We start from the raw sequence: 22,160 nt of genomic DNA, 5'->3' as shown, positions 1-22,160 counted from the left end.
TCCCAGTGCGTTGTGATTGGCGAACAGCTTTGACGGTGTTTCAGTACTGCCTTCCCTTGCCAAAGCAGCAAGTTCCGTCTGCTCCGGTTTAGTTAAGGATGGTGTCAATATTGCCATATCAATTTCAGCCGGATTCAGACCCAGAGAATATTGAACAAGAGGATCGATCAGAATCCTGAATATTGCCAGACATATTAGAGTGGTAACATTATTGTTTTTATTTTTTATTTTTTTTGGCTAAATCACGTTTTAGATAGGATGTCAACAACCGCTTAAAAATAACTGCACTATGTACAGATAAGTACATATGTATTATTTTTATTGTTATTTAAATCTAACATTATAACATGAATTACAGTGAAACAGTTATACAGTTGAATTTATTTATACCATAGTCCAGTGTTTCCCAGGCTGCATATATATGCAAACTCATTCTCTGGAGTGGTAGAGATTAAGGTTTCCCCGGTAACGGCTTTACACAAAGCAGCGCTCCGCTCAAAAAAACACTGCTTTATCAGACATTACATGCAAGATTAAATGAAAATGACATCCAATTTTCTGAAGACAGCATCCAATTTTCTGAAGACAGTTGGTTTCCTTCAGAAATACAGTGATATAAACACCCGCATTCAATGTATGGGAAACACTGTAGTCTCATAATTGAAGTGTAAATTCTGCAGATTACATCATTGTCCAGTATTGTACTGTCAGCAATTTATTATAAAAACGTTTTCATAATTGTAACATACATATTTACATACATAATTATTCAGGTGCATGTGTAATAACTTGCGAAAACTTGAGGCTACAGCAGCACTTCTTCTTCTTCGTCGTCTTGTCTGATGCACTCAACCAAGCGTTCTAACCACGACCTTGCCCCTCCCCACCCCCCAACCATTCGAATTTCCGCAGGCGGGGATTATTTTAATGATATTCTAATGGGCCGCTTTGTGATATCACAAAGCCCGGAAACCAACGCTGTAGTCCAAACGAGCCGTTAGTTGTAGTTCTTGAAAAGGGATTTTTTTTTTAAACGAAATATCTCCCTTTGGAGTGGACTTTGAGATTTGTAAGTTTGAAGATCTTTTTTATGCCCAAACATACACACTACACACTGACTAAAATTCAAAAAGTGAAAAAGCATAATAGGACCCCTTTAATGATGACAATAAAATAATTAACAGCTCTAGCTGAAATCAAATACAATTAATAATAACCTTATTTACATACATTTAACCAATCCTGTAATGTTACCTTATAAAAAGCTTAGTAACCGTATAAAACAAATAATATGGGTAGTGATAATAATCACAATTTCATACAACAAAATGATACCCAAAACTGCAATCTGACATGAATAATAAACACCTGAACCCGTTCCTCTTGGTGTAGGAAAAACTGTATTCTGGCTGATGAGATGGGACTTGGGAAGACCATCCAGTCCATCACGTTCCTCTATGAGATTTTCCTCATGGGTCTAAGGGGACCTTTCCTCATCATCGCCCCGCTCTCCACCATCACCAACTGGGAGAGAGAGTTCCGCACATGGACTGAAATGAACGTCATCGTCTATCACGGCAGCCAGATCAGTCGGCAGATGATCCTGCAGTATGAGATGTACCACCGAGATGAACAGGTGGGTCAAACAGAGTTATTCATTTTGAGCTGTCAGTAGTGAGTTGAACAGAAGCACAGTATAGTTACATTAAAGGTGCAATAGGTGATTGTCTTCAGAAATTTTTTTTGTTATGCTGGTTGAAAGTCTCTTCACATCCCGATAGCAATCATTAAGTTAAGTAGTCTAAATGTATTTATATATTCTGTGGAAGGCCTATAAGACCAAGAAATGTTCGTCCAATCAAAATGCTCGGTCCGAGCATTTTGATTGGCTTTCCTACCTGCCTGTCAACATATGTATTTGCATACCTCTGCGCACCCTGTTCGCGCAGACGGAATACGTCATCAGCGCGTTCACGTACGCTGTGCAGACAGAGCAAGCAAGAATGGCAGGCAAACATCAACAACCTGACCTTCCTTCCTGGTATTGTAGTACTTTTACTAACTGTACTATAAACTTTTCTCACCGGTTAATGACACATGTATTGTAGTAATGTTGTCTCTGGTCGTCTGGTCTGTGTGTGCGTTCATGCGTTTAGGAGGCATGGCTTTGGGACGGTGATTTGCAGGGAGGGTGGGACATTCGCTTTCAGTGCTATCAGGCTAAAGTTAGCATTTTCCAAGATCTCCTACTGCACCTTTAACCAAAACAAAAATTTTTGTTTTTTTTATACCTTTATTGCTTTGTGTCTGCTATTTATGTGTGTGCATTGGCAGTTTTTATCAAAAAAGTAGTCACTAGACTTGTAAACTATGTAGACTTAGAATAGCATATAATTTATTTTTAAGAAATTAATACTTTTATTTAGCAAGGATGCATCAAATTGATCAAAAATGAAGACGTTTATAATGTTACAAAATATTTCAATTTCAAATAAATGTAAATGCTTTTAAACTTGTATTCATCATAGAATCCTGAAATTTTTTTATCACAATGTATATTAGCATATTAGAATGATTCCTGAAGACTAAAAATGCAGATTTGCCATCACAGGAATAAATTACATTTTAAAATATATTTAAATAGAAAGCAGCTATTTTAAATTGTAATAATTACACCATTATCACAACAATACTGTTTTTATTGTATTTTTTTTTTATTAAACAAATGCATACTTGGTGAGTATGAGACTTTTTTTTTTTTTTTTACCCCAGACTTGTAAACAGTAGTGTAACAAACGCAAGAATTCAATGTGTGTTGCTTTTTACTCCCACATAATACATATCTAGGGCATTCATATAATTTTTTGGCCAAACCCCGGGTTAATGTCTAACCGTACTTTACACACCTATTTTACCAGAAGGAGAAGATGTTGTAGGCACATTATATTTGTTAGTACAGTGTATAAAATGGGTCTTTCTCTTGCTCCTTCAGGGAAACATTGTGTCTGGTCAGTTTAAGTTTCATGGCATCATCACTACATTTGAAATGATAATGGCCGACTGTCCAGAGCTGAAGAAGCTTAACTGGCGCTGTGTGGTGATCGACGAAGCCCATCGCCTAAAAAACCGCAACTGTAAACTACTGGAGGGACTCAAACTCATGAACCTGGTAAAAAAATGTTTTGCTCATTTATGGACCATGAAACATACACAGACGTTTTTGTCATTTGATGTATGTGTCATGTGTCATTTATAATATCAATTGCTCTACAAATGAGTTCAGGTCTAAATGCAGAAAAGGGGAAGTGAAGCCATCTGTGAGCTAAACTACAGTGCTATCTCTTATGCACACATCTCATTTATCTGCCGAGTTCTGCTTCACTGCATTTACATACGCACATCCTCTCTGGACACAGAATGAGTAATCTCATCTCTCACTTTACATATTACTGCAGCCATGGCCAGTGTGTGCAAACTGAGCTACATTTGACGCAGTGCTGTTTTATTCAAGAAAATAATCTCTCACAGCTGATTAGGTGTATTTGATATACAGGGGTTTAAAACGTATTTGGACACTCAAGCCACGTTGCAGTAGTGAATGACATCCAGAAAGTGTATAAATTGTGTTTTCACTATATTTAAATTTGTAAATAAATTCCACATATTTTAATATTGTGTATCTAATGCATTTATTTTTATGCAAGACTTCAGTGTCCAAATACTTTTTTGGTCCACAGTATAGAAAAGTGTCCTCATGTTGGAGCAAAGTCCAGCTCAATGTTTCCCAGTGTTGTATCTCCATCTTCATCCAGAGAGAGTTGGTATAGATATCTTAAAATATAAATACATTTTAGTGAATCAGTAGGCTGAACTTAATGTTTCTGTGTGTCTTCTCTCGCAAGGAACATAAAGTCCTTCTCACAGGAACTCCTTTGCAGAACTCGGTTGAGGAACTCTTCAGCCTGCTTAACTTTCTCGAACCCTCACAGTTCCCTTCCGAGACCACTTTCCTGGAGGAGTTCGGAGACCTGAAGACGGAAGAGCAGGTGAGAGCTAACCCTCAAATGCCTTGATAGGAAGCTTGTTATGCACTGGATAAACATCTATACACCTTTACCCCCAATTACCCAAGCCATCTAGAGGATAGTAACATCCTTGCTAAAATCCTAAGTGGCCAAGGGCGATAAACTCAAAATAGCCAAATAAACTGCTGCAGTGTTGGAGTGTTTTTGTAGGCCAAAAGTTGGCATCACCTTGTTCCCTTTGACAAAAAGCCAGTAGGATTTTTACATTGGATTTTGGATTTTTGTTGATGTGTTTCCTTGTTCAGTGTGATGTTTAATGTCCCTGACAACCTCTGTAGTCCCATTTATCCATTTGTTAGTAGTACCACATCTTTTTCAAGATGCATTAAAACATAAAAAAGTTACTGATGTTAATCAAGTTGTAGTATAAAACTTAAAAATATCTTGAGCTTATGTTCATCACAGACTTTATTTTAGGCATTTAACCAAAATCCCTTTCAAAAAACCATTTGACTTTGGGAAGATGGGAGTATAAAATGCTAATTTATTATCAGGTTTCAGGACTTTATGTTAGGCAATATGGCCTGGTTATTGTTGAATGATTATGTGCCCAGTTTTAACCTCAGAAACATCAACATACCCACAGGTAAAGAAACTGCAAGCCATTCTGAAGCCCATGATGTTGAGGAGACTGAAGGATGACGTGGAGAAGAATCTGGCCCCTAAAGAGGAGACAATCATTGAGGTGGAGCTCACTAATATTCAGAAGAAATACTACCGCGCCATTCTGGAGAAAAACTTTGCCTTCCTTGCCAAGGGAGCAAACCAGCACAACATGCCCAACCTCATCAACACAATGATGGAGCTTCGCAAGTGCTGCAATCACCCATACCTCATTACAGGTGACATCTGATGTTTAGATCAAGTGTGAATATGAAATATCTTTTTTGCAGTTCTCTACATCTCAGTTGCCACACCTCTAATTTGTAGCGCTGACGTAGTCTCTCGTCTTCCTTCTGTCAGGTGCTGAAGAAAAGATTCTTGAGAGCTTCAAGAAAACCTACAGTCCTGAGGCTGCAGATTTTCAGCTGCAGGCAATGATCCAGGCTGCTGGTAAACTAGTGCTTATTGACAAGTTGCTGCCCAAACTGCTGGCCGGAGGACATAAAGTGCTGGTGTTTTCCCAGATGGTCCGGTGCCTGGATATACTGGAGGACTACCTCATTCAGAGGAGGTGAGACAGCTGCTTATTATACAGTGCCATTAGTCATACTTCTATAAAAAAAAAAAATGTTGAGATGTTTTTGAGACTATAAGTGAATGAGGAAATAGACTCCATGTCAACATGAAATCAAAACCTGGTTTACTTCACTTGTTGCTTTTCTTCAGGGATCCCATAATTTAAAATATTTCAAATTGAGAATAGCAGTGGTAATTTTCTTTTCTTTTTTAAATTATTTTTAAAAAGTCATAGAAATGAAAATGAAAGTCATAGAAACTCTCATGTCCAAAATATTAGCTTGAAATTCATTAGTCAAAATGTGTGGGAACCCTGTGTCTGATTATTACAACATTTAAAAAAAGGTTTGGGTTCAGTAAGATTTTTTGAAAGAAACCAAGGATGCAATAAATTGATCAAAAGTGACAGCAAAGACATTATACTGTTACAAAAGATTTCTATTTCAAATAAAATGTTCTTTTTACCGGTCTATTTATCAAAAAATCCTGATAAAAAGTAACCATTGACACGAAAATATTAAACACAACTTTTTTCAACAAAAAAAAATATTTCTTGGGCAGCAAAATCAGCATATTAGAATTATTTCTGAAGGATCATGTGACACTGACGACTGGAGTGATGCTGAAAATTCAGCTTTGGCAACACAGGAATAAATTTAAATTTTAAATATATTAAAATAGAAAACCATTATTTTAAATTGCATTAATATATATTTATATTTATATAATTTATATATATATAATATTTATTTATTTTACTTTTTTTTTTTTTTTTTACTGTGTTGTTGATCAAATAAATGCATCTTTGGTGACCATAATTCTTTTTTCAAAATCATTAAAAAAAATCTGCCCAACCCCAAACATTTGTGTATATTCATCAAAATATGCATGGCTGAAACCATAAACCACATATGAGAACTATGGTGGAGAAAGAGTGGAGTTGGTAATTTCCATGCATAAAGAATGAAGATGCGTAAAGGAAATGTCTTCTTATCTGAAATAATTGTATAATACATGTAGGTATACGTATGAACGTATTGATGGGAGAGTTCGAGGGAATCTCCGGCAGGCTGCCATCGATCGCTTCAGTAAAGTGGACTCTGACCGCTTCGTGTTCCTCCTCTGTACACGAGCAGGAGGTCTGGGCATCAACCTCACCGCCGCCGACACGTGTATCATATTCGACTCAGACTGGAATCCGCAGAACGATTTGCAGGTGAACAAATAGCATCTTTTATGTACAGCATAATTGACACTCTCTCCCTTTTAGAAATTTCCATACCAAGTATAAAAAAAAAACAAAAACATGAATATTACATTTGTTATGAACATGCTTTGAATTCCACAGGCTCAAGCTCGCTGCCACCGCATCGGTCAGAGCAAAGCGGTAAAAGTATATCGCCTTATTACACGAAACTCATATGAGAGGGAGATGTTTGACAAGGCCAGTTTGAAACTGGGATTGGACAAGGCTGTTCTGCAGGACATCAACCGCAAGGGCAGTCTCAATGGGGTGAGCGATCCACAACTTTTAACTTTTTCTTCCAGTGATGAATTGAGAAAATGTATCCTCCAAAGGTGGAATAGCATATCCTTGTTGACACAAAAATACAAAGTGTTTACTCAACTACATAAGATTATATAATTTTTTTGAAGGATAAATATATATATGTGTGCTAGTTTAAGTTAGGACTTGTTACATTGACTAGGACAGTGTTGTCTAATTCCTGTGCCGTCCTCTTTCAGGTTCAGCAGCTGTCTAAGATGGAGGTGGAAGATCTTCTCAGGAAGGGAGCGTACGGTGCGCTTATGGATGAGGAAGATGAGGGCTCTAAATTTTGTGAGGAGGATATTGATCAGATCCTGCAGAGACGCACACAGACCATCACAATCCAGTCTGAGGGGAAGGGATCAACTTTTGCCAAGGTACACTTATCGATATACACTACCATTAATGTTTGGGGTCTATACGATTTTTTTTATGTTTTTGAAAGTAGTCTCTGATGCTTACCAAGGCGGCATTTGTATTTGATCAACAGTACAGCAAAAACTGTAATATTGTGAAATATTTTTATAATTCAAAAGTACAGTTTTCTGTTTGAATATATTTTAAAATGTGATTTATTCCTGTGATGCAAAGCTGAATTTTCAGCATCATTACTCCAGTCTTTAGTGCCACATGATCCTTCAGAAATCATTCTAATATGCTGATTTGCTGCTTGAGAAACATTTCTTATTATCAATGTTGAAAACAGTTGTGCTGCTTTACATTTTTTTGTGTTTTTACAGTGATAGATTTTTTCCCATGATTATTTAATGCATAAAAGGTTTGAAACAGAAAACTTTAAATCTTTAATTATCACCTGTGATAAGTGTAATGCATCCTTGCTAAATAATTTTATGAATTTCTTTTAAAAACAAATGACTGACACCAACCCTTTGTGGTAACTTGAGATTGGTCAAATGTTTTCTGAGACCTAGTATGGATCAAATCCGATTGCCAATGTTGTTTTTCTTGGTATCTCTTGTTCATGTTGTTATATTCACCACTGTAGGTCATAAATATGGCGGATGAGTGGAAAAGTCATGTGATTGAACAAGATGAATAAGCATTGCTTGTATAAGTAAAACACAGGCCTTAACGTGTGATCTGTATTTTGATAAAGTGCTCATAATCCTTTATTTTTACCAATTCCAGGCTAGCTTTGTGTCTTCAGGGAACCGTACAGACATTTCTTTGGATGATCCAAACTTCTGGCAGAAGTGGGCCAAAATTGCTGAACTGGAAATTGACTCCAAGGCAGAAAAGGTAAAAATCGTAATGGTTTAAAAGCCAAAGCTTTGCATATATGAGCTCACCATGACTCAGATGGTGTAATGCAAGAGAATCAACTCATAGACTAGAGAGAGAATAGGGGTCATTTGAATATCAGCAGAGTCAAGACAGATGGGTTGCTTTAATTTGTGATTTTTAATGGGCACATTCTAGACTGTTTGCATATTGGTGACATTTAAGGAGTAAAATATTGAGACGGCAACACTTTCTGACTCATGTCTTTGTCTCTGCCAGGAGAGTCTGGTGATCGACACCCCTCGCGTACGGAAGCAGACGCGTCACTATAATTCATTTGAGGACGATGAACTCATGGAGTTCTCTGAACTGGATAGTGACTCAGAGGAACGGCCCTGTCGCACAAGACGTCTCAGCGATCGCAACAGACGCTACCTCCGAGCGGAGTGCTTCAGAGTGGAGAAAAACCTTCTCATTTTCGGGTCAGTGCTTAATTTGCTTTCAGCTGCCCACTCATTCCTTCTGGGTCACCTTCTGTTGCCCTACAACAGGCTGTTAATGAAGTGACTGTTTCCAAACAAGGGTACAAAAACTAAATGAAATAATCTTAAGACCATTTTCTACCATTATATTTGCAAATCAAGCAGATGGTCTAAATATTGAAGCCATAAATTAGGCCATATGCAGCTTATACATCTCAGACCAATGAAATGTTTGCTGTGTGTACAGGTGGGGTCGCTGGAAGGATATTCTCAATCATGGGCGATTTAAATGGCACCTGACGGAGAGAGACATGGAGGTGCTGTGCAGGGCTCTTCTGGTCTACTGTGTTCGCCATTATAAGGGAGACGATAAAATTAAGAGCTTCATCTGGGATCTGATCACACCCACTAAAGACGGACACAATCAAGCACTACAAAACCACTCAGGTTATTAATGATTTTGTTCACATCCTCAGTAATTTTTTATCAATTCATTCATTCATTCTTTTTGAGATGACTTTATTCAGGAACTTTTGTCATGTAAATAAAACAATAAATAAATCCGTTAATCATTAACATTAATGTTGCACCATGCTTGTGCAGGTCTCCAAAGAGTTTTAAAGGATTTTTGTTACATTTTCAAAATGTAAAAATAAAAACATTTAATTACATGTAAGGAATTTATTTATTACTAAATAATCAGTGAATATTAAATTTAAATTTTATAGTTTAATTTGTTTGCCACCAATTCAAATAATAATTAAATTGATGATCAGTTTCATTTTGTTTCAGCTGATCAATGCTAGTGTAAGTGTTTAATGTTTAGTTTACCAGAAAATATATTTGTTTAGTTTTTTGCCATATTATTTTTATAACAACAACAATCAAACAACTGTCTCCCACCCCCACCCCCCAAAGCCAGATGAATTTATAAATGACAAAAATGCCTAAATAAAATACATAAAATGAATATAAATCACGCAAGGACAGGGACAAAAATCATAGTATAACATAATTACTATAAATAGTATAATAATCTTTATGTTCTACTATTATGTAAATGTTGGAGGAAGGGACCCAAATATTTTGTTTAGTTAATGTTATTTTAATGTACGTATACCTAAGTAAATAGACACATTTTTTTCCCTTTTTAAAAAAAAACAGAATGCTTTCACTGCTTGAATAAACAAAAATATTTGTGCTGAAATTGAATGACAGTATATTTAAACAATAAATGATTACCGGTAATTACCATTATTTGAATGTTGATTAATCATAAGCATCCCTAGTTAATTAGTTATTTGTCCATTTAAACAGAATTCAATGACTGCTCTTCATATAATTATAGAAAAATTTATTTAAAAACATTGTGTAAAACTTGTGTTTTCACCCTGTCCAGGTCTGTCTGCTCCTGTCCCACGGGGTCGTAAAGGCAAGAAGCTGAAGAACCAGTTGAGTCCCCCTGAGCTGAAGAATGCAGACTGGCTGGTCCACTGTAATCCAGAGGTTGTGCTTCAGGACGACAGCTACAAGAAACACCTCAAACAACACTGCAACAAGTAAGACTTGTGGATATTGCGCAACATGAGTATGCATTTGCAAAGTGTAGCAAAAGTACATTTTGATCTCTGATCATACTACATAAATAGTAAGTACTTTAATCAGGGTGCAAAATTAAAATGTTCATGCATCCTACCTGTCATAAAACAATATTTGTTATTTCATTACAATATTATGAGATCAGACATATTGTAATTGATACATGCGCTCATCATAATTACAGGGTTTTAAATGTGTGATCATCATGTATCGTGTCATAAACAGGGTTCTGCTGAGGGTGCGGATGCTGTACTATTTGAAGGTCGAAGTGCTTGGGGAGGCTGCCAATCAGGCACTTGAAGGGATCCCATCCAGGTACTACATGGCCCACAAATTATCTTAACCTCATGCGTACTCCATGAATTCTGTATCAAACTGTTGTCATTGTAGAGTGGCTTAATATGTAAGGATTTCTGTGTTTTCTACAGTAAACTGGAGGTAACCCTCCCTGATATCGACTATATTGAGATACCTACTATATGGTGGGATGCTGAAGCAGATAAATCGCTGCTCATTGGAGTTCACAAACATGGTGAGACATAATCAAAGAAGAATGGGTGCAACCGTCGCACCCAGTTTTATGATGCAATTCTTGTGATTACACAGTGGAAATCCATGCAGACACAAATACATAAAAGTCATTTTTTACTTTTTAGCAGAGATGTGATGCATTTGAATGCATTTAGTGAATCTTTATATGCTTCATATGGTTCATATTGACTTCCTCCTACTTTTATCATGTGCATTAACTTCTCTTTGTGTCCCATGCAGGGTATGAGCGGTATAACGCCATGCGTGCGGACCCTGCTTTGTGTTTCCTGGAGCGAGTGGGTATGCCTGATGTCACTGCATTGACGGTAGAGCAAAGTGGAGCAGAAACTGCTTCAGATGCACCTGATAGGTAATATGCTTTGAGCAGCAGAGATATAACAGTTGCACCACTTGGCTGTTACTCCCATAAACACGTTTCTTCTTTTGCAGTATCAGCAAGAGTGATGAAATCAAAGAGGAGAATGATATTAAGTCTGAGGAATCAGAAGAGAAAGTAGAGATCAAGGTAATAATAGGAAGTCAAAGAAGTGTGAAGTCAGATGAATTTTTAGCGTTTTAACCAAATGCTCAGACTGTTCATTTAAGTAAAGTTTTCTTTTACAAAGGAGGAACCCATGTCAGAGGAAACAGGGAGAAATAACAGTACAGTGACAGGTACTGAAATCTTCCTCATCTGTTTACTTATGTACCAGTAATGTTGAAATAGAATCTTTAATTTTTTGTAAATACTGTTTAGAGATGGTCACAAGAGACCATGCAAAGTTATTTGAGAGTTTTATGTCATGCTTTTTTAAAATAAATTCTGAATCATGATTAATAATAACATTTAAAAATATACCATCCAGTCCATTTTCCTGTGACATTAAAAAACAGGCTACATATTTTTTTATGAAAAATGTATTCAGGGTGTAAAATTGACTTTTTATCATGCCTCTACCAGTGTTGGATAAATTGAGAAAATGTACTAGTGAACACTATTTCTATGCTATAAATATGCTATTTGATTTCTATAAAACTTCTCTAAACTTGAACTTTAGTATGCAGTGATAAAATCTATTTGAAAGTTGTCATATTGCTTGCTATTGCTTTGGCATCCGTATAAATGTGACACAAATCCTAAGGTGACCACCCCTTAATAGGAGAACTTACTTTAGGTTGAGTCTAAAGTATAATTTCTTTTGAAGGGGGCTTTATAGGATCTCTCGCAGGAGACCTTGTTGCAGAAGTGATGGAGCAGGGACGGATACAGTGGCCGGCAGGCTCGGCTCTTACTGCACGTCTGCGGCGCCTCATTACTGCCTATCAGCGTTATACACGACGTGAGCCGCTTCGTCATGATTTTCTCTTACATGAGGGAATTGCACCTGTGGCCTGGCAAATAGGAGAGTTTAGGCACTGCACTACTGAGCCTGACCCGCTCTTTTTAGAGTGGCAACGAAGGTGAGTGATGCGACAGTGGTTTTATTGTCTACAGTTATTTTCTCAAGATGAAATCAAAGAATTTAATTTGCTTTTTTTTTTTTTTTTAAATATGCAAATGGAAACCAGCTCCTTTGGGTCAAATTGTAGTATTCTCGCTGCCTTCAAGTCATGTTGAAGTAATCATAATAAACACTAAGCGTTAAGAGGATGAGGAACATCAACAAAGTGAAAAAAACAATTTGTCACATGATTAAAAAAAGACAAAAGCAACAGCTAAAAGCTAAATAGAATTATTGGCTAGCATAAAATCCTCGAGGACCGAAAAAACATTGAAACATTGCAGGTCATGATGAACATTGGAAAAATAGTATTTTGATTCTGCATTGGCTTAGAGATTAATAATGTGTGCTGAAAATCAGTTAATTCATTTTTTGAGGGAAATTTTTTATTTTTTATTTTTTTATTTTAACATATCTCCTTTGACACAGGTGGACACGTCGAGAGCAGGCTGACTTCTATCGCACAGTGTCCTCGTTTGGAGTAGTATATGACCCAGAGAAGACTTTTGACTGGAACCAGTTCCGTGCCCTTGCTCGATTGGAGAGGAAGACGGATGAAAGCTTAGAGAGATATTTCCGCAGCTTTGTTTCAATGTGTCGAACTGCATGTAGACTGCCGCCCAGAAAAGATGAAGGTAAAAAATATAGTTGATAGTTTGATGGGAAGATTAATAGAAGCTAAATCTGTCATAATGTAAACACAACTTCTTGTCTCATGTAGGTAACGTGGATCCTTCACTGTTTGTGGAGCCCATTACAGAAGAGCGAGCTGCCAGAACATTATATCGTATTGAGCTTTTGAGAAAGGTCCGTGAGCAAGTATTGCGCCACCCGCTCCTGGGGGCACGACTGCAGCTTTGTCGCCCTAGCTTGTATTTGCCCGTCTGGTGGGAGTGTGGCAAACATGACCGTGATCTTCTCATTGGGGTCGCTAAGCATGGATTGAGTCGAACTGATTTCTACATCCTCAATGACCCCCAATTTTCCTTCCTGGAGGCCCACCGGAACTATGTTCATAAAGAAAACCACAGATATCCAGTCCCAGGCTTGCCCCACCACCATTGCTGCTTTTATGATGCCAACCTTGGGCATTGTCAGTCCCCACAACCTCCAGAGTATCACCACACGCCAACACAACTCGTCTATACTCATGGGCATCACCAGGCCACAGAAGTGGTGGCATCAGAGTCTGGAAGTTCCCTAGGAATAGGTACAGGAAATAGTGAAGGATTTTTGGATTGTCCTCCATTGGATGACACTCTGGAGCTGGGGTCATTGCAACATGAAGGCTTGACATCAGACACACTACATGGCAAATCTGGTAAAGAGGCCTTCAATGGATTCCCGTTCAATTCTGCAACCGGTGGGCAGAATATGCTAAATTCGTACGGTGTGCAAGGGGAGTTAAATGGGTGTCAAGGAGACATGGTGGACTCCATAGCTGGGAAACTTCGCAGCGATGTTCTGGTGGGAGAGCAAGGGTCCTCAGAGGAGACTGGCTTAATGGCACCTTCTGTGGAACTAGATGAACTTCAAACTCCATGGGAAAGCTCGGACCATGCTGAGACTTCTGACATGTTCAACGAGACTGATCCCATCTTGGGAGCGCCAACTTTGGAACCCAGCTTTCTTGATGCTCCTCAACCAGAAGATGGACGGGAGGGTGATGAAACGCTCACCGACTGTTTGAGCATGCCTAGTTCGGACTCTCAAAGCAACCCTGTCGAACCACTGGCACCGAGCTTCATGTTGTTCAAAGACCTTAATGTTGGAGAGACTTCTGTGGATCAGACAGATCTGTCAGCCAGTCTTCCAGAATATGTTCCACCACCACCTCTTGGACTCCCGGATGTGAGTCTTGACCAGACAGATCCCATTAGTGAGGAGCAAGAGGACAGGCTTACTGATTCCAACATCACACATGGTGTTCTCAGTCCAGAAGGAGCTGAAAGCATAAGGTTTCATTTTGAGAAAGAAGACCTTTCTCCAGACAGTCCGAAGACAAAGGATACTCAAGATGAGATCGACAAGATGCCTTCAACAGAGTCTCTAGGGGAAAATTGTCTCGAGGAATCTCAGAAAGGGGAGGTACCATTTGACGATTCCAATGGAGATTTGAAAGATCCTTGTAAAGTGGCTTTCGAAGAACCTTATGAAAAGCCTCTGACAGAGCCAGAAAAAGTGCCTTTGGAGGAGTCTTATGATTTAACTTGTGACGAGACCCTGCAGGAACCTTGCGAAGGGTTTCAGCAAGACACAGCGGAACAGCAGTTGGTGGAAGAAACCTGCAAAGAACCGCCAGAGCCAATAGAAGAGTGCAATCTAACTAACACTACTCTTTCAACAGATTACCCTATGCCTTCTTCACTCCCATCGTCTCCAACTACCTTACCTGACACCTCTGTATCCCCGGGCCTTGACGCAGTCCCAAAACAAGAGTTTCTCGTGGATCCAGTGGTGTCAGATGTGAAGCCTGAGCCAGATAGCACTACGCAGACCCCTCACCTTGAGCAGACTGAGGTTTTGGAAGTAAAGGACAAGATAAAAGATGAAGGTGCAAAGGCACCAGGTATTGTGGCTGTAAACTTTAGCTTTCTACTTTGTATGTTTGGTTTCTGATTCTGTTAGTCATATGTAGTAGTTCCAGGTCTATTAAGTTTCTTAATATTTCATTTCATTCTTTACAAAACTAGTAATGGCAGTTTGGGCTGTTTACCCTGTTGGAGAAAAGCATCTCAGTAGACTTAGTTGGTGTAAGCTAGTCTAGCTGGTGTCCTAGCCTGGCCAATTTGCAATTAGCTTGTTAGACAGCTGTTCTCCAAGTCTGAACACTTAAGTGTCCAAAAGCTAGCAAACAGGATCAACTTGAACAGGTTAGGAGACCAGCAAACTAACTTTGGCTGTTTTAGGCTCACTTTATTGGTACCAGAAGTATGTACACGTCCGTTTTAGGGCTGAAAACATTTTAGAAGGAAAGACAATGATAAAAGTGGAATAACTGACTCCTGACTGTTGAATTATTGATAATTATTGATGTTGTGGCCGCATTACCACCTTTACTGTGCATTAAATAATTCAACAGTTTGTCATCAGTTATTTCTAATTCTTGACAAACACTAGTCAGATTTGCTGGATGGATTCACTTAATATTTTCTGTGCTGCCCAATATATTCAGACACATTACATGCCGATAAAGGATTTTTTTCTCACTATGTTAAAAAACCCAATGGAAAACATAAGGAATAAATCATTTAAAAAACTGTTTTAGTTTCACTCTTTCTCTCCCAGCATGGTTTGAATAATAATTGTTTGTTTTTTAGCATTATTGGGAGATTTTGATGGACCACGCTTTGCATTGCCCATGTGTGAGATGGCAGACAGTGTCCATGAAATAAGGGAACCAACCATTGCTCAGCTTCTACAAGAGAAAGCACTCTACTCCTTCTCAGAGTGGCCTAAGGTATTGCCATGTTGGTGACCATTCTTCATCAAGTGGTGATACTGAAAAGATATTGAATATTTTGCATATTCTGCTGAAAATGTGAAAGTCTTCTCTGAAAATTAAATAAGTAAGGCTGGTGTCAGCCCATAGCATACCACTAGACATGTATCAGTCACCTGTTTCTGCCGTTAGACCCATTTCATACCCTGTTTTGTCTTTTTGCTCCCTATAGGACAGAGTGATCATCAATCGTATTGACAGTATCTGCCACACTATCTTAAAGGGGAAGTGGCCTTCCTCCAGTCAACAGTATGACTCTCCCACCTCATTGGCTAACACCTGCGTGCCCAGCAGTGCCCACCAGAGGGCAGGATTTCTGCCTACCAGAATGCCTATATCTCAGAGCCTTAACTTTAACCTCTCACACACAGTACCCCACTTACCAAAGGTAGGTGTGAGATCACATCATCAGACAGGAGGTTCTTCAAGGTGTCTGCAAATCCTTAAAAAGTAGTGAAATATCCTAAATTCAAATCAGGTTTTGGAAATATCTGGACATAAATTATATGAATGAAAATCCTGGAGATATCAGGGTATTCTAAAAGTGTGAAATTTTGAGGCCTGAAAGTCATGGAAATTAATGAGACTTTAAAGTGTCTAAATTGTGGTTCCTTTGAAAAAAAAAAATTGGATTGTTTTTAATCCATTTTACAAATCTAGATATCATCAAACAGCTAATAAAAGCCTTTGGATTGTTACAAAATTGGTTCCAAAACTCTTTAGATTGAATTAACTGAAACATGGAGATATCCTATTATTTTTTTTTATTAATTTACAGCTCTTGTCCCAACAGGAGCGGTTAGTGGCCCCAGCATTTCTCCCTGAGCTCAAACGTCCGAGACGTGGGTTTGAATTCGAGGCAGAAGTCCTTGCCAAACCAAGCCATCTTGGAGAAAAGATCCAGGTTGGCGTGCCTCATCGTGTAAACGCTCTCCTCCTTAATGGCTGGCAGGACGCCGCTATTGACCTCTCCAAACCAACAGAGCTAACAGTTGGTGGAGACAGTGGGTCAATCAGTCAGATGAGCCACACTGTCCAGTCAGCACCCCATAAAATAACTGGGATAGGCTCCATACAAGGCTCACTGGGATTGGATATGGCTGGCATTTTGCAGGCTGGCCTGATTCACCCTGTCACGGGGCAAATTGTCAACGGCTGTCTTCGTCGTGATGATTCAATGTTGAGACAGAGGAGAGGACGAAGAAGAAATGTGGAGACTCCTGATCTCAGCTTTATAAAGAGACAAAGCATGAACTTGCCTGAACAACAGGTTTGTGGAAACACGTGTCAATGAAGTGGATATAGTAGGACACCCAAAGATGAAAATGGCCCCATGTGATTCTAGCATTGTACTATTTGTTTTGTGAGACATAAAAGGAGATGCTTTGCAAATCTACTCTTCTTTTCTGTCTAAAGAAAGTTGAAAAAACAAAAAAAGTTGAAAGTGATGATTTATCCCGCCAAGCTCAAAGTAAAAAAAAAAGCACCATAAAAGATTAAAGTCTTCATCAGAAGTGGTATGGGGTACTTTTTTGATGTTTCTTTTTTTGGGGTACATTTTTTTTAAGCTAATTTGATGTTTTTAAAAAGATTTACCAGGACAATATTTTAAATATTAATATGAAAGATCTTATATAGTCTCTTTTGTGATGTTGAAAGAAGCTTATTTTCAAAGTTTTTATTTCAAACTTGGATCTTGCCACAAAAATAGCCTTTGATGCTGATATGGCACTAAAATAAATAAATAATATTAATAAATCAATTTAACTGGCAAGTGTTGTGTTAATCTTTGTATGCTCCACAGAGTGGGTCAGAGAGTATCAGCCACCCTGTTGTATCCTCCACATCCTCCCAGTCAGAAGGCCCTCCAGCCACCCCGACTACACTACCTACTCAGCCTCCAACACCCTCTCCAGCATCAGAGTCCCTGAATGTGAGCATGGACAGGGAAACAGCCAATAAAGGCCTAATGGAATGGCTCCGACAAAACCCCAACTTCAACATGGAGCTTTCTGCTTTTCCGGTAAGTTAGAACAGAACTTAGATTTAAGTCGTAATATTTTTTTTTACATTTTCTTTTGAAAATTATAAACACCTATTAAATTCTTATTAGATAAAGTTAAGGCTTATTTTTTTTGTCTTACATTTTAAATGTCCTGTTTCACATTACGTCACATTACTACTAAAACAGATGTATATGCGAAAGCAATTTCATGTTTATTTGTGTACTGTTAAGGAGCTTTAAAAAAAGTTGCAAGGTTGTTAACACTATTTTTCCATCTAGAAAGATATTTGAATGATACTAAATGTAAATGTTTATTGTATACAGCTTATAATATATATTATATATTATAAGTCTTGATACAAATAATATATTTGATGTTTAATGCATTACTATAACCTAATTTATATTGCACATCTTTCTTAGTCTCAGAATGCAAACATATTGCACAGTTTCCTGGAGCGTCCAAAACAGAGAAGGCATCGCTGCAAAGACCCATCCAAGCTCGACGTCAGCTCTCTAACTGGGGAGGAGAGAGTCCCAGTAGTGCACAGAAACACAGGCCGCAGGGTAAGAAAACATGCAAACATACTCCTATATCCTTTCTTGTTTATTTAATTTAAATTTAATGTGACAATTCCTCTGGTTGCAGCTTGGAGGCGCTATGGCTCCAGCGATTAAAGAGCTCTCCCGATGGCTGGATGCAAACTCAGAATACTCTGTGGCTCCTGATTGGGCGGCTGTGGTGAAGCACTCGGTGAGTCATATATATTCTGTCTAGAAAGAGACTGGAAACTGCAAGAAGCGGAGACTGTTAAGGAGCTTTAAAAAAAGTTGCAAGGTTGTTAACACTATTTTTCCATCTAGAAAGATATTTGAATGATACTAAATGTAAATGTTTATTGTATACAGCTTATAATATATATTATATATTATAAGTCTTGATACAAATAATATATTTGATGTTTAATGCATTACTATAACCTAATTTATATTGCACATCTTTCTTAGTCTCAGAATGCAAACATATTGCACAGTTTCCTGGAGCGTCCAAAACAGAGAAGGCATCGCTGCAAAGACCCATCCAAGCTCGACGTCAGCTCTCTAACTGGGGAGGAGAGAGTCCCAGTAGTGCACAGAAACACAGGCCGCAGGGTAAGAAAACATGCAAACATACTCCTATATCCTTTCTTGTTTATTTAATTTAAATTTAATGTGACAATTCCTCTGGTTGCAGCTTGGAGGCGCTATGGCTCCAGCGATTAAAGAGCTCTCCCGATGGCTGGATGCAAACTCAGAATACTCTGTGGCTCCTGATTGGGCGGATGTGGTGAAGCACTCGGTGAGTCATATATATTCTGTCTAGAAAGAGACTGGAAACCGCAAGAAGCGGAGCAGAGATTGTTCCAGTGAAGCCACTTGTGAATATGTAGTAAACTGAACAAATGCTAATCGTCAAGGTTCCGCATCTAAATGTTGCCTAAAATGTATAGGTTCAGAGTGGAAGAAATCACAATCTCGCTTAAGCACTACAAAGTCCTTGAGCTGAGCTGAGTTGAGTTGACCCTTCTTATAGTTTGTCTTGGACAAAAAACATCTGCTAGATGACTAACAATATACATTTTTACTGCAACAATTTCACAGGTTCTGTGTTCATGTCATCTGCATGAAATCCCCCATAGGGATGTCTATAATAATCTATACTATAGTTTATAATATTCTATTGTATATTCATTTATTATTAGGGTAGGTATGGTAACTGAATTCTTTTTGTTTAAATTATATTACTATAGTATTATTTTCATATTAAAAATGTAAAAAAAAAACTTATATATAAACTTATATATAACATGTATGCACGTTTTAACTGCAATTAATGAGAGTTGACTCAGAGAGTTGATTTTGATCATGATTTTGAATGAAACTACTTTAAACTTTATATCATATATATGTGCAATTTTTATCCTATACATTAATGATATAGTCTTTGACTTTTATAGATACTGAATGAATTTGTTCCTTGTAAACCAACACTAAGTTTCTGTATCGCTCTATCCCAGGGTTTTCTACCGGAGGGCAAATTCACACGCATCCTCTCTGGCCCCGTGTGTCGGGATCCCGGTCCGCGTAGAAGAGGCAGGCGACCCCGCAGCGAGATGCCCAAAGCCCCCGAGCTCGCCGCTGCCATGGGTCCGCTCTTCATGAACGGTGGCCTCATTGGCAGCATGGATCTGGTTAGCTTACGCAATGTCCCTGGCATCCCGCTAACCGGTATCATGGGCTTTCCTCACGGTTTCGCCACTGCCGTACCGTCAGGAGAAGATGCCAAGAATAGACTCAGCATGCTGCCCATGATGCTCCATGGCATGGCGGCCGTGCAGCCGCCCATGTACAGCGCTCACATGACTGGAATGATAAATCAACAGCTGTCCACAGTGATGTCCACTGCAACCGCATCCTCCACTTCAGCGAGCGTGACTTCGACGAACTCCACAAACGTAACCTCAACCTCCAGCCCGGCGGATAGTTCGGATTCTGCGCCTCAGCGTGAAAACGCAAGCTCTCCGATGAGCACGGAGAATGGGAATAAGGAGGACGCAAAGCAAGGAGGGGAAGAGAAGAAAGTGTCCGCTTCTGTGTCTACAGCTGCGGCCACTAGCAGCAATAGTAGCATCACAAGCACCGGCAGCCATTTGACCTTTAACCCCTTTCTAATCCCGGGAATGTCACATAGTCTGTTGTATCCGCATATGTTCTTGCCACCGGGCAGTATAATGGCTCTGCCCACTATGCCCGCAGCAGACAGCACGGGCAGCCCCAAGAGGAAGAGGAAGAAGGTTAGGGAGGAAGGAGCAGAGGAGGGAAGCGGCAATGTTGGTGTGGAATCGAAGGGGGTTAAAGACGAACAGACACCCGAACAAAAGAGCCAAGAGGGCGGAATGGAAGAAGGCGGACCTGATGTAGATTTAGCTCAGGTCAAAGATCCTTCTGACCCTATAAAAGGTCCTTCTGAGGATAAAAGTACTGAGGAAAAGGACAAAAATGAGATGGGAGAGGAAACGGAGTCAAATGCTCTAAGCTCTTGTGACGGTGGAGACTAGAATGCATTCTCATGTTTGGGCTGCAGTACTTTTGTGCGTGTCGTGTCGGTAAAGTTTGTGTATAGGACTTTGATTATCAACGTATTGTTTATAGATCTGCCCTTGTAATTTCACTGACATCTACACTTCCTTCTGGGTGTGTGCTAAAGATATAGACACTTGACGCATGCAAACACTCAGAGGTCTTGAATCCTGAAAAAGGGACTCTATACTATCGTTTATAATATTCTATTTTATATTCATTTATTATTAGGGTAGGTATGGTAACTGAATTCTTTTTGTTTAAATTATATTACTATAGTATTATTTTCATATTAAAAATGTAAAAAAAAAACTTAACTGCTTGAGTGTCAGTGTGTTTCACTGAAATCCATTCTATTGAAATCTAACCCAAGTTTATGAGTTATGCAATTATATATAACATGTATGCACGTTTTAACTGCAATTAATGAGAGTTGACTCAGAGAGTTGATTTTGATCATGATTTTGAATGAAACTACTTTAAACTTTATATCATATATATGTGCAATTTTTATCCTATACATTAATGATATAGTCTTTGACTTTTATAGATACTGAATGAATTTCTTCCTTGTAAACCAACACTAAGTTTCTGTAACGCTCTATCCCAGGGTTTTCTACCGGAGGGCAAATTCACACGCATCCTCTCTGGCCCCGTGTGTCGGGATCCCGGTCCGCGTAGAAGAGGCAGGCGACCCCGCAGCGAGATGCCCAAAGCCCCCGAGCTCGCCGCTGCCATGGGTCCGCTCTTCATGAACGGTGGCCTCATTGGCAGCATGGATCTGGTTAGCTTACGCAATGTCCCTGGCATCCCGCTAACCGGTATCATGGGCTTTCCTCACGGTTTCGCCACTGCCGTACCGTCAGGAGAAGATGCCAAGAATAGACTCAGCATGCTGCCCATGATGCTCCATGGCATGGCGGCCGTGCAGCCGCCCATGTACAGCGCTCACATGACTGGAATGATAAATCAACAGCTGTCCACAGTGATGTCCACTGCAACCGCATCCTCCACTTCAGCGAGCGTGACTTCGACGAACTCCACAAACGTAACCTCAACCTCCAGCCCGGCGGATAGTTCGGATTCTGCGCCTCAGCGTGAAAACGCAAGCTCTCCGATGAGCACGGAGAATGGGAATAAGGAGGACGCAAAGCAAGGAGGGGAAGAGAAGAAAGTGTCCGCTTCTGTGTCTACAGCTGCGGCCACTAGCAGCAATAGTAGCATCACAAGCACCGGCAGCCATTTGACCTTTAACCCCTTTCTAATCCCGGGAATGTCACATAGTCTGTTGTATCCGCATATGTTCTTGCCACCGGGCAGTATAATGGCTCTGCCCACTATGCCCGCAGCAGACAGCACGGGCA

General features: G+C 39.3%; 1 protein-coding gene across 1 annotated transcript in view; it reads left to right on the top strand.

Moving 5' to 3' along the window:
• Positions 1 to 20,973, top strand: part of LOC107723916 (chromodomain-helicase-DNA-binding protein 6-like) — a 39,015-nt gene extending 18,042 nt beyond the window's left edge. Inside the window, exons 13-39 of the mRNA XM_016532644.1 lie at positions 1,393 to 1,636; positions 2,993 to 3,169; positions 3,903 to 4,046; positions 4,672 to 4,927; positions 5,049 to 5,259; positions 6,285 to 6,480; positions 6,613 to 6,777; positions 7,011 to 7,190; positions 7,963 to 8,073; positions 8,335 to 8,537; positions 8,785 to 8,984; positions 9,937 to 10,096; positions 10,362 to 10,451; positions 10,565 to 10,668; positions 10,908 to 11,037; positions 11,118 to 11,193; positions 11,294 to 11,342; positions 11,873 to 12,128; positions 12,599 to 12,804; positions 12,891 to 14,738; positions 15,490 to 15,629; positions 15,844 to 16,059; positions 16,465 to 16,941; positions 17,476 to 17,694; positions 18,100 to 18,243; positions 18,911 to 19,015; positions 19,734 to 20,973. Coding sequence (XP_016388130.1) covers positions 1,393 to 1,636; positions 2,993 to 3,169; positions 3,903 to 4,046; positions 4,672 to 4,927; positions 5,049 to 5,259; positions 6,285 to 6,480; positions 6,613 to 6,777; positions 7,011 to 7,190; positions 7,963 to 8,073; positions 8,335 to 8,537; positions 8,785 to 8,984; positions 9,937 to 10,096; positions 10,362 to 10,451; positions 10,565 to 10,668; positions 10,908 to 11,037; positions 11,118 to 11,193; positions 11,294 to 11,342; positions 11,873 to 12,128; positions 12,599 to 12,804; positions 12,891 to 14,738; positions 15,490 to 15,629; positions 15,844 to 16,059; positions 16,465 to 16,941; positions 17,476 to 17,694; positions 18,100 to 18,243; positions 18,911 to 19,015; positions 19,734 to 20,774 — 7,348 coding nt within the window. The 3' untranslated portion in view covers positions 20,775 to 20,973. The remainder of the gene's footprint in view (positions 1 to 1,392; positions 1,637 to 2,992; positions 3,170 to 3,902; positions 4,047 to 4,671; positions 4,928 to 5,048; positions 5,260 to 6,284; positions 6,481 to 6,612; positions 6,778 to 7,010; positions 7,191 to 7,962; positions 8,074 to 8,334; positions 8,538 to 8,784; positions 8,985 to 9,936; positions 10,097 to 10,361; positions 10,452 to 10,564; positions 10,669 to 10,907; positions 11,038 to 11,117; positions 11,194 to 11,293; positions 11,343 to 11,872; positions 12,129 to 12,598; positions 12,805 to 12,890; positions 14,739 to 15,489; positions 15,630 to 15,843; positions 16,060 to 16,464; positions 16,942 to 17,475; positions 17,695 to 18,099; positions 18,244 to 18,910; positions 19,016 to 19,733) is intronic.
• The last annotated feature ends 1,187 nt before the right edge of the window (positions 20,974 to 22,160 follow it).

Source organism: Sinocyclocheilus rhinocerous, unplaced genomic scaffold (assembly GCF_001515625.1).
Source record: "Sinocyclocheilus rhinocerous isolate Xijiao unplaced genomic scaffold, SAMN03320098_v1.1 scaffold875, whole genome shotgun sequence".
NCBI lineage: Eukaryota > Metazoa > Chordata > Actinopteri > Cypriniformes > Cyprinidae > Sinocyclocheilus > Sinocyclocheilus rhinocerous.
This window is presented reverse-complemented; position numbering and strand designations above follow the sequence as displayed.